This window comes from Dipodomys merriami, unplaced genomic scaffold (genome assembly GCF_024711535.1).
Source record: "Dipodomys merriami isolate MVZ:Mamm:240054 unplaced genomic scaffold, mDipMer1.0.p SCAF_136, whole genome shotgun sequence".
Taxonomy (NCBI): Eukaryota; Metazoa; Chordata; class Mammalia; order Rodentia; family Heteromyidae; genus Dipodomys; species Dipodomys merriami.
The window spans coordinates 1183709-1210125 of NW_027202671.1; the positions used below are offsets into that span (position 1 = coordinate 1183709).

The 26417-nt window shown below is 39.8% G+C and overlaps 1 protein-coding gene across 2 annotated transcripts in view; it reads left to right on the forward strand.

The window, feature by feature from the left end:
• LOC138825230 (E3 ubiquitin-protein ligase RMND5A) overlaps window positions 1-26417 on the forward strand; it is a 58663-nt gene that overhangs the window by 25408 nt on the left and 6838 nt on the right. For both annotated transcript variants that reach the window (XM_070019637.1, XM_070019636.1), the window contains exons 3-7: window positions 8254-8388; window positions 9355-9455; window positions 20811-20977; window positions 21815-21980; window positions 24719-24821. In XM_070019637.1, coding sequence (XP_069875738.1) covers window positions 8254-8388; window positions 9355-9455; window positions 20811-20977; window positions 21815-21980; window positions 24719-24821 — 672 coding nt within the window. The remainder of the gene's footprint in view (window positions 1-8253; window positions 8389-9354; window positions 9456-20810; window positions 20978-21814; window positions 21981-24718; window positions 24822-26417) is intronic.

Here is a 26417-nt window from a genome sequence, read left to right on the forward strand (position 1 = left end):
GAAAGAGAACTGAATTGAGTTCTGAAATATAGACAAAAGTTGGTACATTCTTTTCATAACTTTAGTTATGAAGCCAGCACAAATGGCCCTGTCTGAAATCCTAAGCTACTCATAAGGCTGAGATCTAAGGATTGCAGTTTGAAGCCAGCCAGGGCAGGAAAGTCTGTAAGACTTTTATCTTTACCCACCAAAAAGCAGGAAGTGGAGCTGTGGCTCAAGCGGTAGAGTGGGGCCCTGAGTGCAAGCCTCAGGAGAGTAAAGTAAAAATAGTGAAATGAGCTACGTAACTTGAGTGTAGAGATGGGAGGAAAAAAATGGGGAAAATGAAGGAAGGGGTGACATTGACCAAGGAGCATTGTACTCATAACCCGAACACCCCTTTGTACAGCTACTTGATAATAATAATTAATAGTGATAAACCAGGAATGGATTCCCTAAGAATAACATATATTAAGCTACCTCTTATTCCAAAGACACAGTGATCTAAGAATATGTATTAGATTGTGTCTAAACTTTTACAAGGCATTTAATGAAATGTCAAGAAGGAAGACTGCTTTTTAAATTATATTGTTTAGGGATTGAGGGGATGGCTCAAGTGGTAGAGTGGTAGCCAAGCAAGCTTGAGGCCCGGAGTTCAAACCCTAGTACTTGTAAACAGATAGATCGATATATGGATAGATGGTTAAATAGAGAAATAGATACATTTAAAAATAATAAATAGATTAATAATAAATAAATAGCAAAATAAAAATTAATAAAACAGATAATATATAAGGTATACATATATAAAGTATAAATATATAAATATAAATTATGTATGTATATGTATGTATATATAATATATAAATAAAAATAGATAAATAGTGTCATAGCAGGAGCTGCTATTGTCCTAATCCCCTCTCCCCCTTTTGGGCTACATACAGTACATGTTTTGAAAATGAACCTGACTTAATGAGGTGTGGCCATAGGTGTGCTTGCATGGTAGTAGGCATCCCTAGGTCCTTCCCCAGGTTGATTTTTAGAACTCTAAGGAAGAGGGTTAGGAATAAATATGTGAGCTGAGAGCAATTAGTAGCCTTGGAAAGAATCTGGTGTGAGGTGGGAAACAAAGCCCACAGCCCAGAGAAGAGGAGGGAGCATCACAGAAACTCAGTTATCCTCCTGCCCACTTCTTTACATCTGCTTTTACAAAAAGAGCCTTCTGTTTGTTCAAACCAAGTATCTGGATTCATTCCAGCAGCTAGGTGCTCTCTGTGATGCTTACTCAAACTGCATCAGCTCATGCATGCAATAATACTGGTTCTGCCCTTTTCAGTCTGAAGATCAGTCTAAGGGGAAGATGAGTGAAATTCTACTCTATCTGCCCTGTCTTATTTCAGCATTGGCTTTAGGCTTAGCCCAGATTTTTTGTTTGTTTGTTTTCTTACTGCTACTGTAACAAACTGAATGAAGCTATCATATTTAACTGGTAAAGATTGATTGGATTACAGTGTAGGTCCCAGAGGAAAGTCTGGGTTTTCACATTTGGTTCAGGGTCAGAGAGTCCCAATGGGCCAGTAGGAGCCCATCTTCACCGGAGCAAGAAGGTGAACCATTGTGTGCACTTCAAATCGGGTTAGGCTGATAGGAAGAGAAGACCCTACCCAGTAAGCTGTGCACACCCATCCAACCTGTTATATTTAAGCGATTTTGTTAAATTAAGGAAGATGTTTTTAATATTTTTGTTAATACTTTTTATACTTGTATTTTCTAATCATTCTTTTCATTGTAGCATCAGAGGATTTGGAAGCAGGCTCTGCCTTAGCTTTAGTGACTGTCTATTAGATATTTACTGTTGGGTAGATGTCAGAGAGCTTCATGAATACTATTTAAATGAACCTTCATTGACCATTGACAAGTGGAGATTATTGTCTCGATATAGGTGGGAAAACTGAGACTTGGAATAACTTGCCTGAGAAAACAAGTGGAAGAATTGGGATGAAAATTCAGATTTGAAGACTTCAAGAAACTTTTCCCAACTATGTATCTTGAGAGAAATAATTCATAGAGACCTGAGTAGATCTGTTCTATGGATGAGTTTTGTGCTTCTAGAATGCTGAGATATGGATACTTATCATCTTTGAGGGTAAAGTAGGCACTCAACTGAACAGCTCTGATCTGTTCAGATTAAAGAGGCAGTAGGTGCAGTAGACTGACCTGAGAAGAAAGATGGATCAGCTAATAGCTGGGGAATAAGATGCAGTGTGACAGAAGGGGAGGTTATAGAACATTTTCAGGACTTTAGAAGCTCAGCAGAGCGGCACATTGCTTCCCTTTGTTCATAATCAATGTGTGTCTACTTTTCTCAACTTTGAAAACCGAAGTGTAGGAGGGAATATTTACCTTCTTAAAAAGGTCATATTTAAAAACACTTTACACAATACTGATGATGCTACACTGCTCTGTGTATTTCCTGGCTTATGGTTTGTAAAGCGTTGCTGTCTGGTATATGCCTAACTGGATTATTTCATCATAGGGCAGGTGCTTTACTGAGTAATGCCAAAGTTTTCCCAAGGAGTTTATTCCAGTTCACAGGTCTCCCAAACACCTATGACAGTCTGTCTCCTCATTTCTCAGCCACACACTGGAATTACGACTTTATAATCCATTAAAGTTAAGCAGATTGGTGTGAAATCGTGTAGTTGTACTGATTTTGCCTTTCTTTAATCATCTTTGAGACTGTACATCTTGCAGTTGTCCATTAGGATTGCTCCTGCCTGTGAATTTCATATTCTTCTGTCCATTGTTTAGATTTTGTTAATAGGTTGCTTTCAAACTGTGCTGAATAATAATCTTTTGTGGGTTGTATGTGAAAAGCTGTCTTTTCCCAGTCTCAAGGAAACAAAAATTCAGGTCTGTCTACTCTGCTAAGTGTCCTTTTATAGTCTGCCTCTCTTAGCTAAACCAGATTAACCAGATGCATAGAAGGAAAACGAATTAATGGTAGGTGCAGCAGTAACATGTTGCACATATATACCAGTTTTTCTCCAAAGATAGTGGGATTTTAAAGAAACATTAATGACTATTTAGAGAGTTATCACTTGGAATTTAAAATGCCGAGTTTTACATGTAGTGTAACTACTGACTACCAAATATTTATAATTTTGTGAAGTATATTTTACAGATGGATCAGTGTTTGGTGTTGAATGATGAAAGCCCATCCTTAAAGTCTGATTTGTAGGCATCGTTTGTGATATGGTCATGGAGATTGGGTACTCTGTCACAGCTTCATGATCATGTTTTTCTGAAGTTACTCACTCCTCTTCTGTCTCAGTCTCCAGATCTAGTGTGTCCTGGGTTTTTTCTAGACAAACCTCTCGAGGGAGCATACTTTACATGTATGCTTATTCTCTTTGGCTCTTGTTTGAATTCTTCCTCCCTACTTAAAGAATATTGTGCCAAGCTTCTCTGTATAAAAAATATGAAAGGAAAAAATGTAGTAAAGGAGAAGATGCTAATAATAGACAGGTATTTCTCTTCATTAGTTACCGCTTGGCTGCTTTGTAATGCTGCTGATTTCTTGCACAGCCATGTAAATGAGTTTGGTCACCTAGCAACAGAGGCTGGAACTGATGCCAGCTGTGATGTAATAGTAAGAACCTGTGGTTAAAACAAAGGGAGTTTGATGTTGTGTTGCATTATAATCTTAGCTTTCATTTTTTTACTACATATGATCAAAACAATCTAAACAATCTCAGTGGTATCACCTGGAAAATCAGAATGATATAAGGGATTAGCTCGGGCAAATATAGTGCTTCTACACATTTATTTTCCAAGACTCAAGTTGCAGGGCTCCAGTGTGGTTAGAAATATTCCTACTGTAAGGGGTGTTTGATTTTTTTTTTTTTTTTTTTTGGTCTTTTTCTTAGTTCAAGACAGGGATACGAGCTCTGTACCTGTGGCTGCTTTTGCTCATTGGCTAGTGTTCTATCAACTGAGCCACCCCTCCAACTCCACCCTGGGTTCTTTTTTTTTTTTTTTTGGCTGGTTCCTAGGGCTTGAACTCAAACTGGGCATTGTCCTTGAGTTTCTTTTTGCTCAAGGCTAACACTACCATTTGAGCCACACCTCTACTTCTGGGATTTTCTGCGATTATTTAGAGATAAGAGAATCTCATGGACTTTTCTGCCTTGTCTGGCTTCAAACTGCAATCCTCAGATCCCAGCCACCTGAATAGCTAGCATTACAGGCATGAGACACCATTGCTGCTGCTTTATCTTATCCATATAGTAGTGACCATAGTAAGTGGGCATCCTTGTAAAAGTTTTTAATCAAACCCAGAGGATATTGTTTAAGTAATTAGACACTTATTAATGTTTTTTAGGTGTTCAGAGTTTACTCTGGGCTTTTGTATACTAAGGAAATTAAAAGGAATTTTTTTCTTCAATACTAACTGTGGCAGGTATAAAAATTCTGATACGTGTTTCTAGATAAAATTGTTTTTGGAAGCATATCTTTCAAAGTTGTTCTTTCCTACAGAATAGGTACCTGAAAAGTTTGTTGTAGTTTGATGAGATTAAAGGGATAAGTATCAAATGAATAAATAGAAACCCAAAGGATTTTGGGGGGAAATACAAGTTAAATTGATGAGAGACATATCTTAATTGGTCTTAGTGATTTTGTAGCATGCACATACTCATTTAGAGACAGATTCCTGAGTTTATAATAAGTTGTGTTATCTTCAGATAGCCATTCTCTTATTATTTAAAAGTGGCCTTTTGTGGGTGCAAATATGAGAGAGTCCATCACCTTCAGGGCCAGAAGAGAAACAAAGTACCACCACTACAGTGTTGTCGTTACCATAGGAAGCATAGAGATGTAATAACTTGCTTAGAATGTACTGATGAACTACTACAAGATTAGATGTCAGGCAGAAGCTGATAACAGAAATGAAACTAAGACTATACAAGCATTTCTGATTCTTTGGTATACAGGGAATAATCATGTATTCAGTATGTGCATGAACACTTTTAGCTTTTAGATGCTTTGTATGTAATGTTTCCATTGTTTTAAGGTAAACCCTAGGGCGAGAAAGATTATCTGTAACAAGAAGATAAATAAAAATCATGACTCTGGGCTAGAGATGGGATTCAAGTAGTAGAATACTTGCCTAACAAGCTCAAAGTCCTGAATATACAGTATGGCCAAAATAGATCCTCTGGCAAATTCTTTTATCTAAATGATTCTAAATCTTGATGTGTTTAATGTAGGCTGTTAGCTAAAAACAGTGGAGAGCTGCTGCTCCTCCTCCCCTTCCTCTTTTTCCTTCTCCTCCTCCTCCTCTTCTTCATTTCTCCTCCTCCTCCTCCTCTTCCTCCTCCTCCCCCCTTCTTTTTAAGTAGTCTTATAAATTCCACAAGTTAGGTTATGTCATCTCTCTTCCATCATTCTTAATCAATGTCATTTCTTCCATTGTTCATTTTTCCTCCTCTCATCCCTAATCTTAAATTATGTAGCTCAACTTTTACATAATGTATGTTGAGTATAATGATTGCATTTGCTAACCCTTCCTTCCTCCATTTGTGTTTCTCCTCACCCCCCCAAACAAACAAACAAACAAATATGTTTCTACCTCCTGGTAGATAGCTCTTTTGGGGGGGCACTGGTCCTAGGGTTTGAACTCAGTGCCTGGATACTGTCCCTTAGCTTTTTTGTTCAAAGCTACCACTTGGGTCACAGCTCTACTTCCAGCTGTTCCGTGGTTAATTTGAGAAAGAGTCTCATGGACTTTCCTGCCTATAGCTGGCTTCAAACTATGACCCTCATCTCTCAGCCTCCTGTGTAGCTAGGATTACAGGTGTGAGTTAACAGCACCCAGCTTAAATAGCTCTTTATTAGGAAGAAAAATGTGCTTAATTTTGGAGGACTACTCCTGGAATTTGTAAATAGTAGGTTACTTGTGATTGCTATTGCAGGTTAATTACTACCTGTTCTTGAATGCTCTATAAATAATCTCATATTTCTTAAAGTGTATTTAAGCAAGGGTTACTAGGATTGTAATTTTGGTTATATTTAAATGATCTTGTCTAATTGAGTTTATATGCTTTCAGAAAATTAAGTGCTATGCTAGCAGTTTATTAAGGGATAATGCCTATAAAAAATAAAAGACAGAGCAAATTGGCCAGAGAAGACTTTCAGACTATGATATAGGTGTATGATTTCTCCTCCGGCATTTTTTTTTTTGCCAGTGGTACTGGGATTTGAACTTAAGGCTTCACACTTGCTAGCAGGTGCTCTACTACTAGAGCCATGTCCCCAGCCCTCCTCCTCCAATCTTGATATTTCAGCTTTCCTTGTATCATTTTCTTTTGACGGAAGAACTAATTTAGGAATTCTCTTTAACCAAATCTGCCAGTAATAAATCCTCCATCTAAGAATGTCTTTATTTCATCTTTGTTTTGGCCATTCTAGAGTTTGAACCTAGGGACTCTCTTGCTGGGCAAGCACTCTGCCACACCCCTTATCTGTTTGCCTTTTAGGTTTTTTTTTTTCTTTGTTTTTTTTGTAGGTTTTTAGGTTGTTGTTGTTGGTTGTAGGTCTTGACCTCTGGGCCTGGGCGCTGTCCCTCAGCTCTTTAGCTCAAGGAAGCACTCTGCCACTTGAGCCACAGAATCACTCCCGGTTTTCTAGTGGTTAATTGGAGATAAGAGTCTCTCAGACTTTCCTTCCTGGTTTTGAACCGTAATCCTCAGACCTCAGCCTCCTGAGTAGCTAGGATTATAGGCATCTTCCTATATTTTTTAGGTAGGGTCTCCTGTTCATGCCTGGGCATGGCCTCTCACCAGAATCTTATATACCGCCTTCTGTGTAACTAGGGCCATAGGCATGCACCACTATGCCCAGTTAATTGGTTGAGCTAGGATCTCATCAACTTTTTGTCCAGATTTGCCCCAAACCATGTTCCTCCAAATCTCTTCCTTCTGATTAGCTGAAATTATAAGTAGGAAGGTGTAGAATTTTGAGAATACTGTTCTTTTCCTTTGGTACTTGGAAAAATGTTCTATATGTTTATGGACCCCGTCGTTTCTGATGAGAAATCTGCATTCCCTAGAATCATACTACCCCTGTTTTTGTTTGCCATTAGTTGCCAGAAATTTGATTTGAGGTGTTTTCTGTACTGCATGTTTTCCTCTCCTTTGGTTCTCTTTGGAGAGGATGTTTGTTCTCCAGTTTTTTGGGCTCTGTTAATTTCTTCTTAATATTTTTTTCTGTTCAGATTGGATAATTTCCATTGATCTTCATTAGCTTCTTGCATTCCTGCTTTCATTCTGATTTTGAGTCTATCCAGTGAGTTCTATAGTTGATGATTCCAGCACCTGTGTCATTTTCGTTATACCCCGAACATGTTGACTATTATGCTGTACTACGCTGGGTCTAGGTTTTGTTTAACTTCTGTATAGAATGTTGTTGGGTTTTTTTTCAGTTTTTTTCTTCCTCCTCCACCCCCCTTCCCGCCCTCCTCCTGTTCCTCCTCTTCTTTTTCCTCTTCCTCTACCTTCTTCTTCCTCCTTTTTTATTTTAGTAGGCAGTTGACCTGGTTGGACGCAGGCTATAAGTATGAGCCATCTTTTCTGGGTTATAGTTTTAGTGTCAATTTCAAATTTATCTCGTATGCCCAAGACAAATCCAGTTACCAGAATGCCTTAGTTTCCTATTAATAGTTTATAGTATGTTGTTTACTGTCAGACCCATGTCTATATGGCTTAAGGATTAGCTTTTACCCCAGGATACCATGAACTGCTTTCTTCATTATCAGACTGTCATTGTGGTCCAGCTCTCTGACCTCATCACCCAGTGCTGTCGCCCGTCTCAGTACCATGGTTGTTGGGATGGGCTATGGATTATTTAGCAAGTCTGTTAATGGATATGTTTTATAGCCTTTCCCCCCATGATTTTACAGGGCATTACTGCATACTTAATTAAAAAATAATGCTACAGTATAATGCTTAGTTTATTTAGCTGGTTTCAGTTTTATGGAAATCAGGGTTAAATCTATATTATTTTCTAAAGTACTGCGTTCTCGCAGTAATCCACAAAATAGCACTTATTAGAATGAAGCAATGTAAAAATTCCTTTCTGTTATATTCTGTAAGTAATGAGAATTCGGTACTTTCTGGGGATGAATCAGTAAAATGTTAACCATTCTGAATTCTATTAGATGAGGTTAAAAAATAATCTAGTCATGATCTCCACCCTGCCTTCCTTTTTTTCCAGAATTTTGATTCTGACATTAGCAGTGTAGGAATAGATGGCTGCTGGCAGGCAGACAGCCAAAGGCTTCTCAATGAGGTGATGGTGGAACACTTCTTTCGACAAGGCATGCTGGATGTGGCCGAGGAGCTCTGCCAGGTAACCCTACCAACTGGGAGGTAAACCTACCAACAAAGGATTCCTTTGGAGCTTGCATTATTTTCATGGGGTTTTGAATCTTCTGTTAGCTATAGATAGATGCTTAATATTTTAATTAACAAGGATGACCTCATTATACCAGAAACATTTTTTCAGTTGTTAAAAAATTATAGTCCTAAAACTTAAACAGTGAAAATTGCAGTCATAGGACTCTACTGAATTTGTTCTTTCTTATTTTTTTGCCCAAAACATTGGTCCAAGGTCATGAATCCAGGGGATCAAAAGTGATACTATCTCTATTTCCTCTTTTGATAGGAAAGTTCATAATATAGCAGAGAAGAGGAAAAGGACAAAAAGCATTGTTTTTATTGGATTTTCTGTTTAAGAAAATCACTTAAAGCCCTAATCTAAGCATTTAGTATTTTAAACAATTTCAATCAACAATAATTTGGATCTTTCTTTGTACCTTTTGGGATTCTGTGGGTGCTCATATAAATCTTACACTGAATTATACTCTTACGGATCAAGTTTGTTTTCAAGTAAAGACACACAAAGTTTTTCTTGCATAGAAATAGAGTAGTAAGAAAGGTCTAGTGTATGTAATAGTTCTACAGCATGAGCTTTGAGGGACCTGTACTACTTGTGGCTCTGCTGTTACTAAGGTGGCCTAGGATAACAGTCTGACCTCCAGCTACAACTTTGTGTCTAGGAAGGGGCAAGAGTACATGCTTACAAAGCCATACATCTTGAAAAGCCATATCAGCTTTACTCCATAGGCATGCATGCTGTGAAAGTTTGGAGAGAAGAATCATGGTGGAGGCTTCATCAATTTCCACCATAGAAATGCATGTTAAAAGGAAATGATCTTTGGTGTTTTGACTCATATTTTATAATCTAGAATACACATTTAGAACATTGTGCCTCCACTCTGATTGCTGCTAACAATTTTTTTTCTTTTTCCTTCAGGAATCTGGTCTTTCTGTAGACCCAAGTCAAAAAGAACCATTTGTGGAGTTAAATCGAATATTAGAAGCATTAAAAGTCAGAGTTCTGAGACCTGCTCTAGAGTGAGTTACTGAGCTTTTCTTTTGGATATTTTGAAAGAACTCTGTAAACAAATCTGTATGTGAACAAAATTAAAAATCCATTAGAGATGCTTAGCTCTATCTTACCTGGGATAGACTTCAGAGAAATCAAGGGAGAATTGTTTTTATTTCTTTTGGCCAAGTGAAATGTGGAATGTGCAATATGAGAAAATGGTTAGAGCCTATTTAGCTTATCAGTTGGTCTAAATTGCCATGAGAAAAAGGTTTCCTGTCTCCATGCTATACCACCACTTTGTGTGGACAAGAGACAGGACTGAACCACTGTTGTTCAAGCGCTCCTAGTTTGATATTTGAGCTTCCATATTGTGCTGGGTTCAGTGCTGTCATTCTAAGGAGTGATTTAATGAATGGTTGGAACAAGTAGTGTGTATGAAGAGAGCACATATTGTATAAATGAGCTCTCTTCTGTATGAGTGCATGCACTTGCAGTGCTAGAGTTTGAACCGAGGGCCTTGTACATTCTAGGCAAGTAAAGGAACTCTGGTCTTAATTACTATAGGTTTTGATGATTCCCTGTGAACTTAGCATCGTAATGAATTACCTGAAATTACTGAATATTCTAGAGCAGGATGGGCACACATTTTAATAGAAAACCAAAGTAATATTTTAGGAATTTTCAGTCTACATAAGGAATCATTCTATGTTTTATTTTACAACCCTTTAAAAATGTAAAAAAATGAAAACTTATTTTTTGCTATCTGTCATATAAAACTGGCAGCTATATTTGGCCTATGACATAGTTTGCTGAGGATTATAAGAATATTGTTAATAAATAACTTGTAAAAAATAAATAAATAAAAGCTGGATGCTGGTGGCTCATGCCTGTAATTAATCTTAGCTACTCAGAGAGCTAAGGCTCTGGGTTTAAAGCCAGCCTAGAGAAAAGTCTGTAAGACTCTCTATTTCCAACTAACCACTGGCAAAACATCAGAAGTGGAAGTGTGGCTCCAGTGACAGAATGCCAGCCTTGAGTAAAAATGTTAAGGGAAGCTGAGTACCAGTGGTTCATGCCTATAATCCTAGCTATTCAGGAAGTTAAGATCTAAGGATCATGGTTTGAAGTCAGCCTGGGCAGAAAAGTCCCCATGAGACTCTTACTATAATAAACCACTCAAAAACTGGAAGTAGTGCTGTGGCTCAGGAGGTAGAGCACTAGCCTTCAGCACAAAGAGGCTCAGAGATAGCATCTAGTCCCTGAGTGTAAGCCCCACAACTGACTGGAAAAAAAAAAAGCCAAGGGAGAGCTTGAAGCTTGTGAGGTCCTGAGTTTTAAACCCCAGTACTGGCACAAAAACAGCAGCAACAAAAAACACAAAACCCCACAACTTATAAAAAGAGAAGAAACTGGGTGCGGGTGGCTCATGCCTATAATCATAGTTACTCAGGAGGCTGAGATCTGAGGATCATGGTTTGAAGTCAGCCTAGGCAGAAATGTCTGTGAGACTCTTATCCCAATAAACTACTCAGATAAAGCTGGAAGTGATGCTGTGGCTCAAGTGGTATAGTGCTAGCATTGAGTACAAAGAGTCAAACCCCAGGACTGGCAAAGAGAGAGGGGAGGGAAGGGGAGAGAGAGAAAGATGAGAAAGCAGTACTGGTTTATGTGGTTTACTGGTTTATGTATATTATGTACATGTCTATTCCATCACAAATGGTTACATGCTATGCATACTGTCTTGCATCTTATTCTTTTAACTTGAAATGTTGAATACTTATTCCTGTGTCAGAACATATAAACTTCCTGGCTTAAATAACAAAGTTTTGTAGTGGCTATTTCATATGGAGGTTTGTATCCTAGTTTTACTTAACCATTCCTTGCTGGTAGACATTTGGTCATTTTAGGTCTTTTGCTTTATAAACACTGCAGCAGTGACTAATGATTGAACATCATCTTGATTGTAGCCAAATATATCTGAGCACTGGATCAAGGTTCATTTGAAATGGATTGATTTTTGTCAAAGTTTTCTCTATCAAGTTTGCTCTAACGTATGGTTCTACCGTAAATATCAAGAGTGATTTTCTTAAATCTTTGCAAGTTAGATAGGTGGGTATTGTGGGGAGAATATCCTCTCATATTCAGTGTTACATTTATCTGCACTAACTGTGCTCAGACCTTCACTCTGGCAACGGTCTAGGCCTCCTGCCTAGGGCAATAGTCTTTGACTTTGAGAGCGATCTTTAAGACCTATGGATCGCGAGTGAGATAGGTAACCATTTTTGGCTACCAAATACCATGGTGATCAGTGGTCCTAAAGCGAAGAAAATACTTCTCTGACTCCAGAGCAGTTGTAGCAAATTGTAACATTAATGAATAAAATATACTTTATTAGTGGGAAACAGTTGTGGAACGTGAATATGGAAAGTAAGCAGATAGATATGTCTGATCTTAGAGCTCAATTGTCACTGGAAACTGAAGGTGACAATGTTGAAGTTTTGGTTAGTTTTTTAGTTGTAGGTTCTTATAGGTGGGCAGTATTTCTCCTTTTCTGTTTTCTTTTTCTTGTTTGTAGATTCTCATAGGTGGGCAGCATTCCTGTTTCAGAGCCTATTTTGTTTGTGGGCAGGAGTGGAATGCAGGTTCTGGGGATTGAATTTAGGACCTTGGGGTTGCTAGGCAGGCACTCTACCACTTGAGCCACACTGCCAACCCTTTTGCTTTTGTAGATAAAATGTCGCTCTTTTCCTAGGTTCTCCAGGACCACAACCTTCTATTTGTATCTATTGCATAGCTGGCATGACAGGCACATACCACAATACCCAGCACTTTGATTGGTTGAAATGGCTTCTCATGAGCTTTTTTTGGGCTGGGGCTGGACTCATATGACTATTCTCCCCATCTCAGTCTCCTGAATAACTACAGTTAGAGATAGGAGCCACTGCTTCTGGCTCAGGCATTTCTCTGTAGCCTCAGACCCATATAGGAAACATGACTGTCATGCAGGGAGTGGCCAGTGGATCACTCAAGACTTGAACTCCCCCCCCCCATTCCCTCATAAATTGGTCTTAATTCAGAAAAGGCAGAAGAGGATTGATTTTGTTGTTGTTGTTGTTTTATGCTGCTTTTGTGCCAGTCCTGGAGCTTGAACTCTAGGCCAAGGCACTGTCCTTGAGCTTTTTTTCTCAGGGGTAGCACTTTTTCACTTCAGGCACAATTCCACTTTTGCTTTTTTGGAGGTTAATTGGAGATAAAAGAGTCTTCCAGACTTTCCTGTCCAGGCTAGCTTTGAACTGAGATACTCAGCCTCCTTAGTAGCAAGGGTTTTGGGCTTACATTACCAGCAACTAGCCAGCTGATCCATTTTTTTTTTACTCTTTTTTTTTTTATTGTAAAGATGCTATACAGAGGGTTACAGTTACGTGAGTGAGGTAATGAGTACATTTCCTCTTGAACATTGTTACCCCCTCCATTGTTTTCCCCCTACCATCCCTTCCCTCCCTACCTTCCCCGAGGTTTTTTTTTTTTTGATTGTGATTAAGTGATTACATAACTTCTGGAATTTCACAGTATTATGGAATAATGATGCGCATTTAAAGTCACAAGTTCATTCTAACTTTCCTGGAGCAAATTGTCTATCACAGTCTATAACATATAACGGTGTTCACATGTTATACACCACAGCTGATCCATTTTTAACTCATCCTGTCTGTTTGATGTGTCTCCTTATTAAAGAGAAGCTAACTAAAAATTCAAAATGATGCTCAGTGGACTGGGGAAGGGTGACACTGTCCAAAAAGAAATGTACTCATTACCTGATTTATGCAACTGTAACTCCTCTGTACATCACCTTTACAATAATAACTAAAAAATAAAAATTAAAAAAATGCTCAGTGGAAAGGACTCAGAAGACAACATAGTAGAATAGATATTAGAAAAAGAAGGATTGTGATTGCACCATTTTCCATTGTCTGTTTTACATTTTCTGCTGGTGGAAGTCTGTAGAAAGCTCCAAGACCATAGATACTCCTCATTTTCTGAATAGCTGCTTACTAAGTTCTTGAGTTGGGTTAGAACTGAGCAAGCGTAACTTATAACTAGAAAATTGGAAATAGGTCTGGGAATGTGGCTTAGTGGTAGAGCGCTTGCCTAGCATGCATGAAGCCCTGGGTTGGATTCCTCAGTACCACATAAACAGAAAAAGCCAGAAGTGTCACTGTGGCTCACGTGGAAGAATGGTAGCCTTGAGTGGAAGAAGCTCATGGATAGTGCCCAAGCCATGAGTTCAAGCCCCAGGACTGGCAAAACAAAACAAAACAATACAAACAAAATGATATAAATTGTCCCTGAGGTTAAGAGCACAAGGAGCTCGCCTATCTAAGAGGCTAAGCACATATAGAGAGAAAGAGGAGAGACACTGGGAAGAAAAATGCTGCTCTGGTATTCACTGAGCTAAAATCCCTTGCTTTTGTGGTAGGAAACTAGTTGTAAATAAAATAATGTCTTTTTTTTCTTCTTTTTTTTGTACGTTTTTAATAGTAAAAATGCTGTACAGAGGGGTTACAGTTACATGAGTAAGGTAATGAGTACATTTCCTATTGAGCAATGTTGCCCCCTGCTTTGTTTTTCCCCAGCCATCCCTTCTTTCCCCACCTTCACACACACACACACACACACACACACACACACACACACACACACACACACACACACACACACACACACACACACACACACACACACACACACACACACACACACACACACACACACACACACACACACCCCTTTAAGTACTTCTCAAAAATCATAAATTTATACAGCTGAGCTTTCCAGCATGGTGACCATTTGCCATATGTAGCTAGATCTCTGCATTGCTGAGAACTTCATGTTTGTGTTAAATAAATGCAAATGTGTAACTTGTTTGCTTTTTCATAAAAGAGAAGCCAGGCACCGGTGGCTCATGCCTGTAATCCTAGCTACTCAGGAGGCTGAGATCTGAGGATCAAGGTTCAAAGCCAGCCTGGGCAGGGAAGTCCATGAGACTCTTATCTCCAATAAACCACCAGAAAACTGGAAGTGGCACTGTGGCTCAAGTGGTAAAGTGCTCACCTTGAGCTAAAGAGCTGAAGGACAGTGCCCAAGCCCAGAGTTCAAGCCCCATGACTGACAGAGAGAGAGAGACAGAGGGAAAAGGGGAGGGAGAGGGAGGGAGGGAGGGAGGGAGGGAGGGTCTTACTATGGTCTTATGTAGCTTTGTAGCTCAAACTGGCTTTGAACTCATGACCTTCCTGCCTTAGCCTCCTGAGGGCTGGAAGTGTGTGTGTGTGGGGGGGGGGGGGTGGCTTGAACTTAGGACCTGAGCTGGGCTTCAATTTAGGACCTGAGCTTTTTTCCTCCAGACTAGCACTCTACCACTTGAGCCACAGCTTCACTTCTGGCATTTTTGGTGACTAATTAGAGGTAAGAGTTTCATGGACTTTCATGCCCATGTTGGGTTTGAACTGTGATCCTCAGATCTCAGCCTCCTGAGTACCTGAGGTTTACAAACATTGGCCACCATGCCCACCTTTTTTGTGTTTTTTTAAATAGCATATGAGATCAAAGACACACCACCCCTAAGAAGGGTAAAATGTTAGCAATTCCAATAATGGACTCAGCCTATAACTCAGGCTTTGTTGTTTGAAACTACCTTGGAAATGAAGTATTAGCTATCCTTTTCTGTCACTAGAACAAAGTTAAGGTGTTCTTAACTTTTTTGGCTGAAGTTTGATTTTGCCGTTCTCTGAATTTTTAAAGTATTGACTGCATGTAACTAAAATGGCCCATCAAGTTCACCCACATTCCCTGAGTCCCAAGTTTTTATCTCTAAGAGACTGAAGAACAAGCAACATAAAACTCAGGAGACCAGAAACAGTCTCCCTAAATTGGAAGATTAGAAAAGGAAGGTACTTGTAAGTATTTAAAAGTGCTGTGAAAGGTTATAGTAGAATGAGCTGTAAACTTGGCAAGAGGCCTTTTTCTTCCTGTATTACCAGGAATAGACACACACCCAGATTGGCAAAATTGCAAGGAAAGAGAGAAACAGGCTAATGCTTTCTTTGCTCTGGGTTAGTTCCTGGGGAAGAACAGCTAACTAAGAAAGGCAAATCTGCTTTTCGTTACTTTTGGAAATTCTAAATATGGAGCTACCAGTATGCCAAGTCTTTTCAGGAGCCTAACAGAATAACTGCCAGTGTGGGTTGCCTCTGACTTAGTCACTTAAACTACTAGTATTGTTTTGAGGTCTGTGTATGAAGAAAGCCCAGAGGATCTCTTCAATAGGAAGATTCAGTGCAGTGGCAGATAATTCTGACATTAGTGACCTTAGTGTCATTCTTTGAGTGTTTTCTCAAATAGACGGTGGCTGTCGATCACATGAGTAACTTTAGGATGAAAGTTAGAAGAAAAATACAAAGAATTCATAAGTTCGCTAAATTTTTAGTTAGCTTACTGATTGGTTTAATGGTGGTGGTTTTGTTTTCATTGAAAATCACATTCTCTGCTGGAAATTATTAAGCAGGGTAGAGCATCCATTTCGTAGTATCATATCATTTCTTTGTTGGTGTTTTTTTTTTCATTATTTAGAGAATACTTTATTAGTTTCTGTAATCAAACCCACGTAGATAAGACCTTACATATTTAATACAGTGCGTTTACCCCTGTACAAATGGAAAAAAATTAAGTTTAACATTTCTAGACCAATATGGCTATTAATTTCTGTACAATGCCAACTCAACACGGTAAACTGAGATACTTTTTGTTGGTGTTTTTGTTGTTGTTCTTTTGTGGGGGGGTTGAACTCAGGGCCTGGGCACTGTCCCTTAGCTTTTTTGCTCAAGGCTAGTGCTCTACCACTGGAGCCACAGCTCCACTTTTGTTTTTTTGGATACATGAGTGGAGATAAGACTTTCCTGCCCAGGCTGGCTTTGAACCATGATCCTCAGATCTCAACTCCTGAGTAGCTAGAATTACAGGTGTGAGCCACTGGCACCTGGCTCATCATGTTCATTTGTTTTTTTAAGTTTTCTTCTGCACACATATCTTCCCGTGCTTTGAAGGTAGTGAGTTGTTAGTGACAAATACAGTTTTGTGTACTTCATGTTAAGGTTTGGTTATCAGATCTGTGTTCTACCCTTATTTTCCTGAGCAGTGAATTAATAAGATATCCCATATGATTTTCTAGCTAAGAAAACTTCAAGTTTCTGAAGGGATTAAGCTAATAAAAGCATATGATTATATTCCAAGATGGTTTTTACTATAAATATGAATGTTCTGAATATTACATGGAAGGTTCCAACTGTTAGTTCAGTTCATCAATAAGTATATGCTGAGCATCTTGTAATTAAATCTCTATTTGTACCCATCTGTGTTTGAGACACCTTTTGAGGTGTCTTCATTTCACAGTAAAGGAACAGATTTTAGAGAGTTCAATAGCATTGTCTAAATTTATACCACAAGGCTAGGATTTAAGTCTTCACATATTTGACTCTAGCAGCCTGCACTTATCACTGTGTCCCATTCATAGAGTATATATGGTGGGGGGGAGGGGTGGGGGGGAGGGGTGCAAAGATTTATAAGCAGACCAAAGCCCTTCCTTGAGATACCAAACTATACTGTCAAATAAATTGGGGAAGAGATATATAAGAGCTTTATTAGATGAAGAACATTTAGAGTTCTGTCGATAGAGAGTTGTTAGAAAAGTTGTGCCAAGTATAATTGAGCCTGAGCCTTGAGTTTTTCAACCATGTTCTGTTCTGCTCGATTTATATTAAATTGTACTTTTCCAGAACTTTACACCTACATTGGGAAATAGTTATGATAGCTCCTGATCTCATGGTAAAAACAAGTCTACCTGGATGAGCATCAGAACTGACCAGGATCCAGTTTTACACTTCCTTTAGTATCTGGAATGATAGATGTGTGTGCCATCATCCCTGAATACTGATTGAGAAGAGAGCATGTAAACTTTTTGCTTTAGCTGGCCTTAAACAATGATCATCCAGATCTGTTTTCTTTTCTTTTTCTTTTTTGGTCTTGGGGCCTGGGGCCTGAACTCGGCCTGGGCGATGTCCATCAGCTCTTCAGCTCAAAGCTAGCACTCTACCACTTGAGCCACAGTGCCACTTCCGGCTTTTTCTGCTTATGCAGTGCTGAGGAATTGAACCAGGGGCTTCATGCATGTAAGGCAAGCACTCTACCATTGAGCCACTTCCCAGCCCCTAGATCTGTTTTCTAAGTAGACAGAATGATAGGCATGAGCCACTGTACCAGTTAACTTGCATTTATTCTTTCACCTTTATTTTTTATCTCTCCTCCATCTTATTCTCACTAGATTGGTTGATCCTTCCTTCCTTCCTTCCTTCCTTCTTTTCTCTTTCCTTCCTTCATCCTTCCCTCCTCTATTTCTCTGTCCCCCCTCCTCTCTTCTTTCCTTCCTTCCTCCCTCTCTCCTTCTTTCTCCCCCTCTCCCTTCTCCCTTTCTCTCTCTCCCTCTTGCCCTCCTCTCTTCTCTGCTCCCTCCCTCTCTCCCTCTTCTTTTCTCTCCTGTTTTCTCCCCCCTCTCCCCCTCCCTCCCTCCTTCTTTCCTTCCCTCCCTCTTTCTCCCCTTTCCCCTTCTCTCTCTCCCCCTCTCTCCCTCCCTCTTTCTTCCCCTTCTCCGCCTTCTCTCCTTCCTTCCTTAAGGCACTCTATCACTTGAGCCACAGTGCCAGTTCTGGCTTTTTCTGCGTAGTTCATTGGAGATATGAGCGTCAGGGACTTTCCTGCCAGGGCTGGCTTCAAACCATGATTCTCAGATCTCAGTCTTCTGAGTAGCTAGAACTATAGGCATGAGCCACCAGTGCTCAGCTATTTTTCTTTATTTTTTAATTTTTTGAGAAAGGGACTCAGTATGTGTAGTCTAGGCTGGCATATCCAGAAAATCTCTCAAATCCTGGCATTATAGATGTTCACTAACACATTTTTTGCTATTTTAATTCTTTGACAATACCTCTGATTTATCCATCTAGCCAGCTACTGCTTTCCTAACCTGTTCTTCTCTGGCCCTTGATTTTCCAAACACCTGCTTCTCTTTCAAAAAAAAGAAAAAAGCAGGGTGCTAGGAGAGAAAAAGGGAAGGGGTGACATTGTCCAAAAAGAAATGTACTCTTTACCTGACTTATATAACTGTAACCACTCTGTACATTGCCTTTATTTATAACAATTAAAATTTTGGTTTAGAAAAAGAAAAAAGGAGGCCTGGGGAAAAGGATTGGAAAGGCAAAGAATAGGAAGTATAAGAATGATTAGAAGGGTGACATTGTCCAAAAATATATGTACTTATTACTGACTTGTGTAATTATAACCCCTCTGTACATCACCTTTATAACAATGAAATATTAAAATTTTTAAATGAGGAAAGAATAAAAAGGTAATGTCTTTCTGATTTTTTTATAGTTGCTAGAATTTGAATTCAGGGCCTCATGCTTATTACTAGCAAGTGTGTCACCACTTGATCCATGCCACCTGTCTTTTTTGCTTAGGTTATTTTTCAGATAGGATTTTGCCTGGGCCTCAGTGGTTCATTCCCATGTAACTAAAGAGTTTTCTTTTTCCTTTATATATCACACTCTTCCCTCCTCTCCCTTCATCTATTTATTTTCTCTTTTGCTTGGTTACTTTATCTGTAGTTTAATGTTTTTGTCTGGGATCAGACTCAAGCCACAATCCTATTCCTTCCACATACCTGGGATCACAGGTATGCAACCCAAAAAATAAAATAGGAAGCAAAAGCAGATGGTGTTGGACATTAAAAAGAAAAATACTGGGCTGGGAAAGTGGCTCAGCGGTAGAGTACTTGCCTTGCATGCATGAGGCCCTGGGTTCTATTTCCTCAGCACCACATAAGCAAAAAGAAAAAAAAGCTGGAAAGTGGCTCTGTGGCTCAAGTGGTAGAGCACTTGCCTTGAGCTGAAGAGCTGAGGGACTTGCCCAGGCCCAGAGTTCAGGCCCTACAACCGGACCCCACCTCCCCTCCCCAAAATATTTACTTTATGTACCTTGTTGATGTCAGCAGTTTTTTTTTTAAGTCAAACTTGATGTTGCAACTTGTCTGCATTTATACTCTTAAGGTCCATATTACTCACATTAGAAAAGAATCCCTTTGACTTTGAGGTTAGAGACTTGTTATGAGTTGACTAAGATGTAGGCACATCACCAAGTTGATGAGACTTATTTCATGCATGTCCAGCCCTTTGAGAGAAGGGGTTGATCCAGTAGGCGTTCAGCTGTGTGAATTCCCAATTCCAGAGAACTTGTTCACTGTGAATAACTTAAAGAATTTTGCTCCTGTAGTTTATGGAGTTACTCAGATTTTACATTTAAACCTATTCCTGCTAGATTCCAGTGGTCTTTGGTGAACTGGGTGGGTGGGAATATCTAACTAAAGGGCAAATTGAAGAATATGATAGCAACATATCTAAATAGTTAAAAGCTTCCTTATCACTTTTGTAAAACTTGATTTGAGTAGCCTGGTCTATTTTATCATTCACTCAGTAGCATTGTTGTGGCCCCAGTTCAAGATGAATTATTCCAGCGGCTTGTGTAATTGAGGCCTAAGTCACTACATTTAGTGATATAGGTGGTTAGTCACTGAATACTCCTTTGCCTTTACTCTATCTACAACTCTTCTCATGGGGAAATACAGTGTGTGTGTGTGTGTGTGTGTGTGTGTGTGTGTGTGTGTGTGTGTGTGTGTGTGTGTGTGTGTGTGTGTGTGTGTGTGTGTGTGTGTGTGTGTGTGTGTGTGTGTGTGTGTGTGTGTGTGTGTGTGTGTGATTTTATCTTCCTGATAAACTGTGAGCATTTTGGGCAAATACCATTATTTGCCATTTTTAATCTCAAAGCAAGTAGCATGGTCTTTCAGCCAATGGAAGTTTAAAAGTAAAACATTAAAGAAGAATCTTTGATCAGTCACGAATAGACCAGTTTAATAGGAAAAGAGGGGCCGATATAGGCAATCTAGCCACAAATCTCCTTTCCAACATACCTACTTCCAAGTGTGGCCCTTTTCAAAGCCAGGTTGTACCACATGATTACATGACATTCTTATCTTGCCAACAAACCTTACATGGATAAGTGATTGTCTTCTAACAATATTTTTCTTCTTATTCTCTGCCCTGGCTTAAAGTCTCTTGAGGAGTTAGGCTTACTTTCTTTAGGAGTCTCAGCTGAGCTGTTGTTATCAAAGCCTTCCACAAGATGGCAGACTGAAACCCTTTCTAGTTACTCAGTTTCAGAGTTTTAAACACACCTTGAGTACCCTTGATTATTGTTAAAATATCCTTCTGCTTTTTCTTTAGGTGGGCAGTCTCAAACCGAGAAATGCTCATTGCCCAGAACAGCTCCTTGGAATTTAAGCTGCACCGACTGTATTTCATTAGCTTGTTAATGGGCGGAACCACAAATCAGCGAGAAGCATTGCAGTATGCTAAGAATTTTCAGCCATTTGCCCTAAATCATCAAAAAGGTGGGTCTAGAGTCAGAAGGACTTTTTTGTCCTTCAGGTTTGTTTGGTTTTTTACTTTTAAGACAAGGTGTCACTACATAGCCTAGGCTCAACATGAATTCATGGCCCTCCTGCCCTACCTTCTCCCATGCTGGAATTACAGACAGGTGCCATCATGACCAGCTTGAGTCCGTTTCTTACTTTGGGCCCTGTAGACAACACTGGACTGTTGACAGTGTAACTACATCTATTGTATGTATATGCTGATAAACTAAAAAAAAAATTGAGATTTCAACTTCCCAATAAAGCTCTGATAGGCTCTAAATCAACAGTGAACATTAAAGACTTAAATGAAAAGTCAGAGCCAGAAAGTGACACCGCATGATTAAGGATTGACAGAACATAGTGTTTACTTTCTATTTGCCAGTTCCTGCTTCTCATTGAGCTGCTGTCCCTAAAAATGTCAGCATGGGAAGGCTGGCCGGTTAACCAGGTCTATGTGGTGGCCCGTCTTACATCATTGTTGCTTTGTACCGTACTGTGTGTCAGAACAGAAAATTGAAAGTGTAATTCCAATTACTTTTTCTCTTTTTCACTCCATGTTGTCTTTTTTTCTTTCATGTTTTATTAGTGTATATTGTATAGTGTATATTGTATGTAGTAAAGGGTTCATCATGATTACCATGCTATGTCTTTAGGGCAAAGAGATTCTAAAACAGCTTAAGGACCAGACTTTTTATGTTTTTTTTTAAAGTTAATTATTTTATTTTTTCTTGTATTTCTTTGCTGTTCTTTGCAAGTAAACTCTTTCGGGTGTGATTATAAACACCTCCAAGTTGCTGATGCCTTTTCTTTTAGACATTCAGGTATTAATGGGAAGCCTGGTATACCTGAGGCAGGGAATTGAGAACTCACCGTATGTTCACCTGCTTGACTCGAACCAGTGGGCAGACATCTGTGACATCTTCACGCGGGATGCCTGTGCTCTCCTGGGGCTTTCTGTGGAATCCCCTCTCAGCGTCAGGTATGCATGTGGGCCCTGTGTTACTGAGACGCTGCTGCCGTGGTGACTCCTTTTAACTTGCTGCCTTGATAATGAAAGCCAATAGATTGCCTTTGTGAAGAAGAGTCCAGTTGATGCTTTAAGGGGTGCTGTAATTGGCAGTGACGCAGTTTTCAGGCAGCAGTTTCCACAGTGTGGTCTGTGCGTTTTAAGAAGTCCAGGAGCCCTTTTCACTGCTGACCTTTGCTCACATGGGGTAGAAACAAGAATGTGCTAAATGTCTGAGCCTGTACTAAATTGAAGTAGTGAAAACAGGGCCCCTTGTATTCCTGGATACTCACTACAAGCTTGCTAGTTGTACTTCAGTCTGCTCTTCATGACAGATTAAAGATTATGAGTTGAGGGCTGGGAATGTGGCTTAGTGGTAGAGTGCTTGTCACTAGACAAGCATGAAGCCTCAGCACTACATAAACGGAAAAAGCCAGAAGTGGTACTGCAGCTCAAGTGGCAGAGTGCTAGCCTTGAGCAAAAGAGGCTCAGGGACAGTGCCCTAAGTCTGGACATTGAGTAAATGTTTTTTGGGTTTTTTTTTAATTCTATGGATTAGAGCAGGAAATTTGTATAGAGCACTTTCATACCTTAGCATGATGATTGTCTTGGGAAAAGAAACATTTGGATATTATTTGTTATGAGCCAGTACGTTCCCCCCCCCAAAGAATTAGTAACAAACTATAATTGTTTGTTGATGGTGGTAGAGTTTTTTAATGATACTTGGATTTGGATTCTCAGCCTCTTGCTTGTCAGACACACACTGTGCCTCTGAGCCACACTCCTGCCTTTTTTTATTCTGGTTATTTTGAGATTGGGTCTCACTTTCCTCCTAGGCCTGCACCTGGGTAATGATTCTCCTATTTTATACTTCCCACAGCTAGGATTACAGCATATACCAAGTCTAGCTTCTTCTCATGAATACTCCCCTCGCCCCAGGCTGACCTCATAATCTTTATCTCAACCTTCTGAGTATCTAGGAATGTCACATCTAGGAAAGCAACTGTCAGTCTCTTTTGCCACAGTGATAAAGTTAAATATTTTAGGCTAACATTCAAAAGCTATACCTTTGGTTGTCAGCTTGTCATCTTCCTAGTACATAAAGTACTATTTTTAATAAGAATGGTGATGGCATGGATGAAGTTGATTTTTTAATATTACATGATGGAGTGAAACATTTGGAAGGTCTTAATTAAATATGGTATTATAAAATCATGCATGGATAGAAGAATCATTCATTGTATAAGACAGACCATAGGACATAGCAGGGTACAAAAATTCAGTTTTGTTTGTTTTTTTTAAAGCACCATAGGTTTAACTATATGTGTGGAACATAGACGTGAATAAGGTGGTCTGCATTTTTCAGGGCCACCACACTAATGAAAGACAATCAGCTGTAATTGAGATAAGCCCTCATAGCAAGTGAAAGTGACAGGATTGGCAGAGAGGAAAGGTGGAGGCTGAGGCTGATGTAGCTGCAAGAAAAGCCTCTGTCTATCCAGAGTAGCTCTGGAGCTATGGGTTTCCCCAGTTGGGCAACGGACTACATTTGTGTGGAGAGTTGCTGGAAGTGACCCTAGTCATGTGGCTCGCTTTAGGGCTAAACAGGACTCAGCTGATTCCAAATTCGAGCTATTGCCTTCTGCCCAGGCAGGGAGCAATCCAGATCTCGGAGGAACTGTACAAGAGCAAATTTTACAGGCCAAGACTGTCAAATAAGCCAGCATCAGCCTGCAGGCTACACTTTGGATGCCACTGGTCCACTCCATAAATGCCTTGAAGCATGCTATATAGGAGAAAGAAACTAAGCACACTGGTTCAGGACAACCAGCACAATAGCTTTCAGATATCCTTTACACTGTCATTGAGGATGCAAAATATTTCTTCTTACAGTTTGGATTTCAAATATTACTGAATGGCTTACACTTACATATGTGTGTGTGTGTATATATATGTGTATGTATGTATGTTTACATATGCATTATAGTATGTCAATACATCATCTGTGAAGGGAGAGATCAGGACAGGGTATGTGTTTTATGTGTTGTTGAGTGATCAACTCAGATAACATTTGAATGTTGAAACACCATTTTTGGTGTTTTAATTTGTATTTTTGCTTCAGACATCATTTGAATTGACAAGTTTCATACTTTTTCCTTTTAGTGATAGATCCTCCTCTCAGTGCTGATGCCAAAAGCTGCTGCTGTTTGTAATGGATAGAACTGGTTATATTTACAGTTACTGGGGAATTAATTCTCTCTATCAGAAAATGACGGTTTTAGCTAGGTGCTGGTGGCTCACACCTGTAATCTTAGCTATTCAGGAGGCTGCGATCTGAGGATTGTGGTTTGAAGCCAGCCCAGGCAAAAAGTCCCTGTGAGACTCTTATCTCCAATTAACCACTCAAAAACTGGAAGTGATGCTGTGGCTGAAGTTGGTATAGCACAAAGAGCTTCAGGGACAGCACCCAGGCTGACCAAGAAAAAGAAAAAGGAAATGACCATTTTAGGTTGTAAATTTTTTAACAATTTGCCCTTTGTCTTTTAAACATCATTTTTCCCATGTTGGTTAGATTTAATGTTAGGTCACGTTTTTAAATAGGGGCCATGTTTCAGTAATTATGGGAAATACACCTATTCACAGGTGTGGGGGATAGGGGAGACACGGTCAGGACCTGCAAACACAGTCTAACGCTTTCTCTTCTCTCCCAGTTTTTCAGCAGGTTGTGTGGCACTGCCAGCTTTAATTAACATCAAAGCTGTGATTGAACAGAGGCAGTGCACTGGAGTTTGGAACCAGAAAGATGAATTACCTGTAAGTTCCTCTGACTTGTCTTTTCTGTTATATGTGTCTTGGGTGTTTCAGGAATTTAAAATGTAGCTAGCTGGGTGCCGGTGGCTCACGCCTATAATCCTAGCTACTCAGGAGGCTGAGATCTGAGGATCATGGTTCAAAGCCAGCATGGGCAGGAAAGTCCGTGAGACTCTTTTTTTCTCCAATTAACCACCAGAAAATTGGAAATGGCACTGTGGCTCAAGTGGTAGAGTGCTTACCTTGATCTAAAGCGCTCAGGACAATGCCCAGGCCCAGAGTTTAAGACCCAGGACCACCACCACCAACAACAAAAAAGAATTTAAAAAGTCCATCCTGCCTTTTAACCAGGAAACAGGGTTATAGCCATTGAACAGGAGTTTCATTATATATACATAGACATGATTTTTGGGTTTTGTTTTTTTTTTTTGGAGGGGGGGCTCCGGTCATGGGGCCTGAACTCTGGGCCTGAGCGCTGTCCCTCAGCTCTTCAGCTCAAGGCTAGAGCTCTACCATTTGAGCCACAGCGGCTTTTTTCTTTTTGCTTATGTGGTGCTGAGGAATGGAACCCAGGGCCTCATGCATGTAAGGCAAGCGCTCTACCACTGAGCCACCTTCCCAGCCCCCATAGACATGCTTTTTAACAATAAGACAGAGAGTGTAGCTCAGTGATTAAGTGCTTTGCCTAGCATGTGTGAGGTTTTGGGTTCAATACTCACACCACTAAAATAAGAAAAATAGGAGGAATCAATTTTGGAGACATTTGAGGAGTGGTCTCAAAATTTTGTAGTGAAGTTTACTTTTGTTTGTCTCTAAAAAGAGGACCACCCTTCTCTGTGGGGCAACCGAACCTTGAGCTGACAGGGACCTTGTGGCTGCTGTGGTGCCGTTACGATGTACAGTGCAAAGGTGTTTGTATGTATTTCTCTCTGCCAGTAGGCACTAAAACCTTAACTTGGAATTGTCATTCTTGTCACAGCTGTGCCAACAGATTCTCTAACACTCAAATCTGCATTTGGCTCTTTGTTCCATTTCTGCCCCCTCTGCGCACAGGTTTATCTGGAGTTACCTTGTTCTTCCAGCTGGTAAGCCTATCAGTTGGTTGCCCCAGCTTCTTCTTAAAGATCTTGTGCTTAAAGGCACAGGTGTCAGCTCAAGTTCTGCTTGTGGTCAGGACACAAGCAACACCCTGTTTTCATTGTTGCTAATTTGAGCAAGTGAAAAGAACTTGAGCCTTCAGTCACTTCCTGAGACAAGTAAGTGCCTGGCATCTGGCAGACCCCACTTAAGCTTTAAGCATCTATTGACACTTATATACTAGGACAGAGCAGATTGAAACCTGAATCAACTGAAGTCTTATGGGGAGGGGGCAGGGAAGGTTGTAAAGCAACTAGAAATTGGGATCAGGCCAACCTTTGTTTGCACTGTTATACTTTGTCAGTTTTCTTGAAAGAGTATTAGTAATGGACTTTGATGCTGATAGCTGTTGTTGATTTAGAATAAAGGAAAACTGATGTATGTGAGGGCTCTGTTATCTTCCACATAGTCTGCTAGATGATCTTTAATATGACTTGTTTCATTTGTGGCAAAAAGAAACTA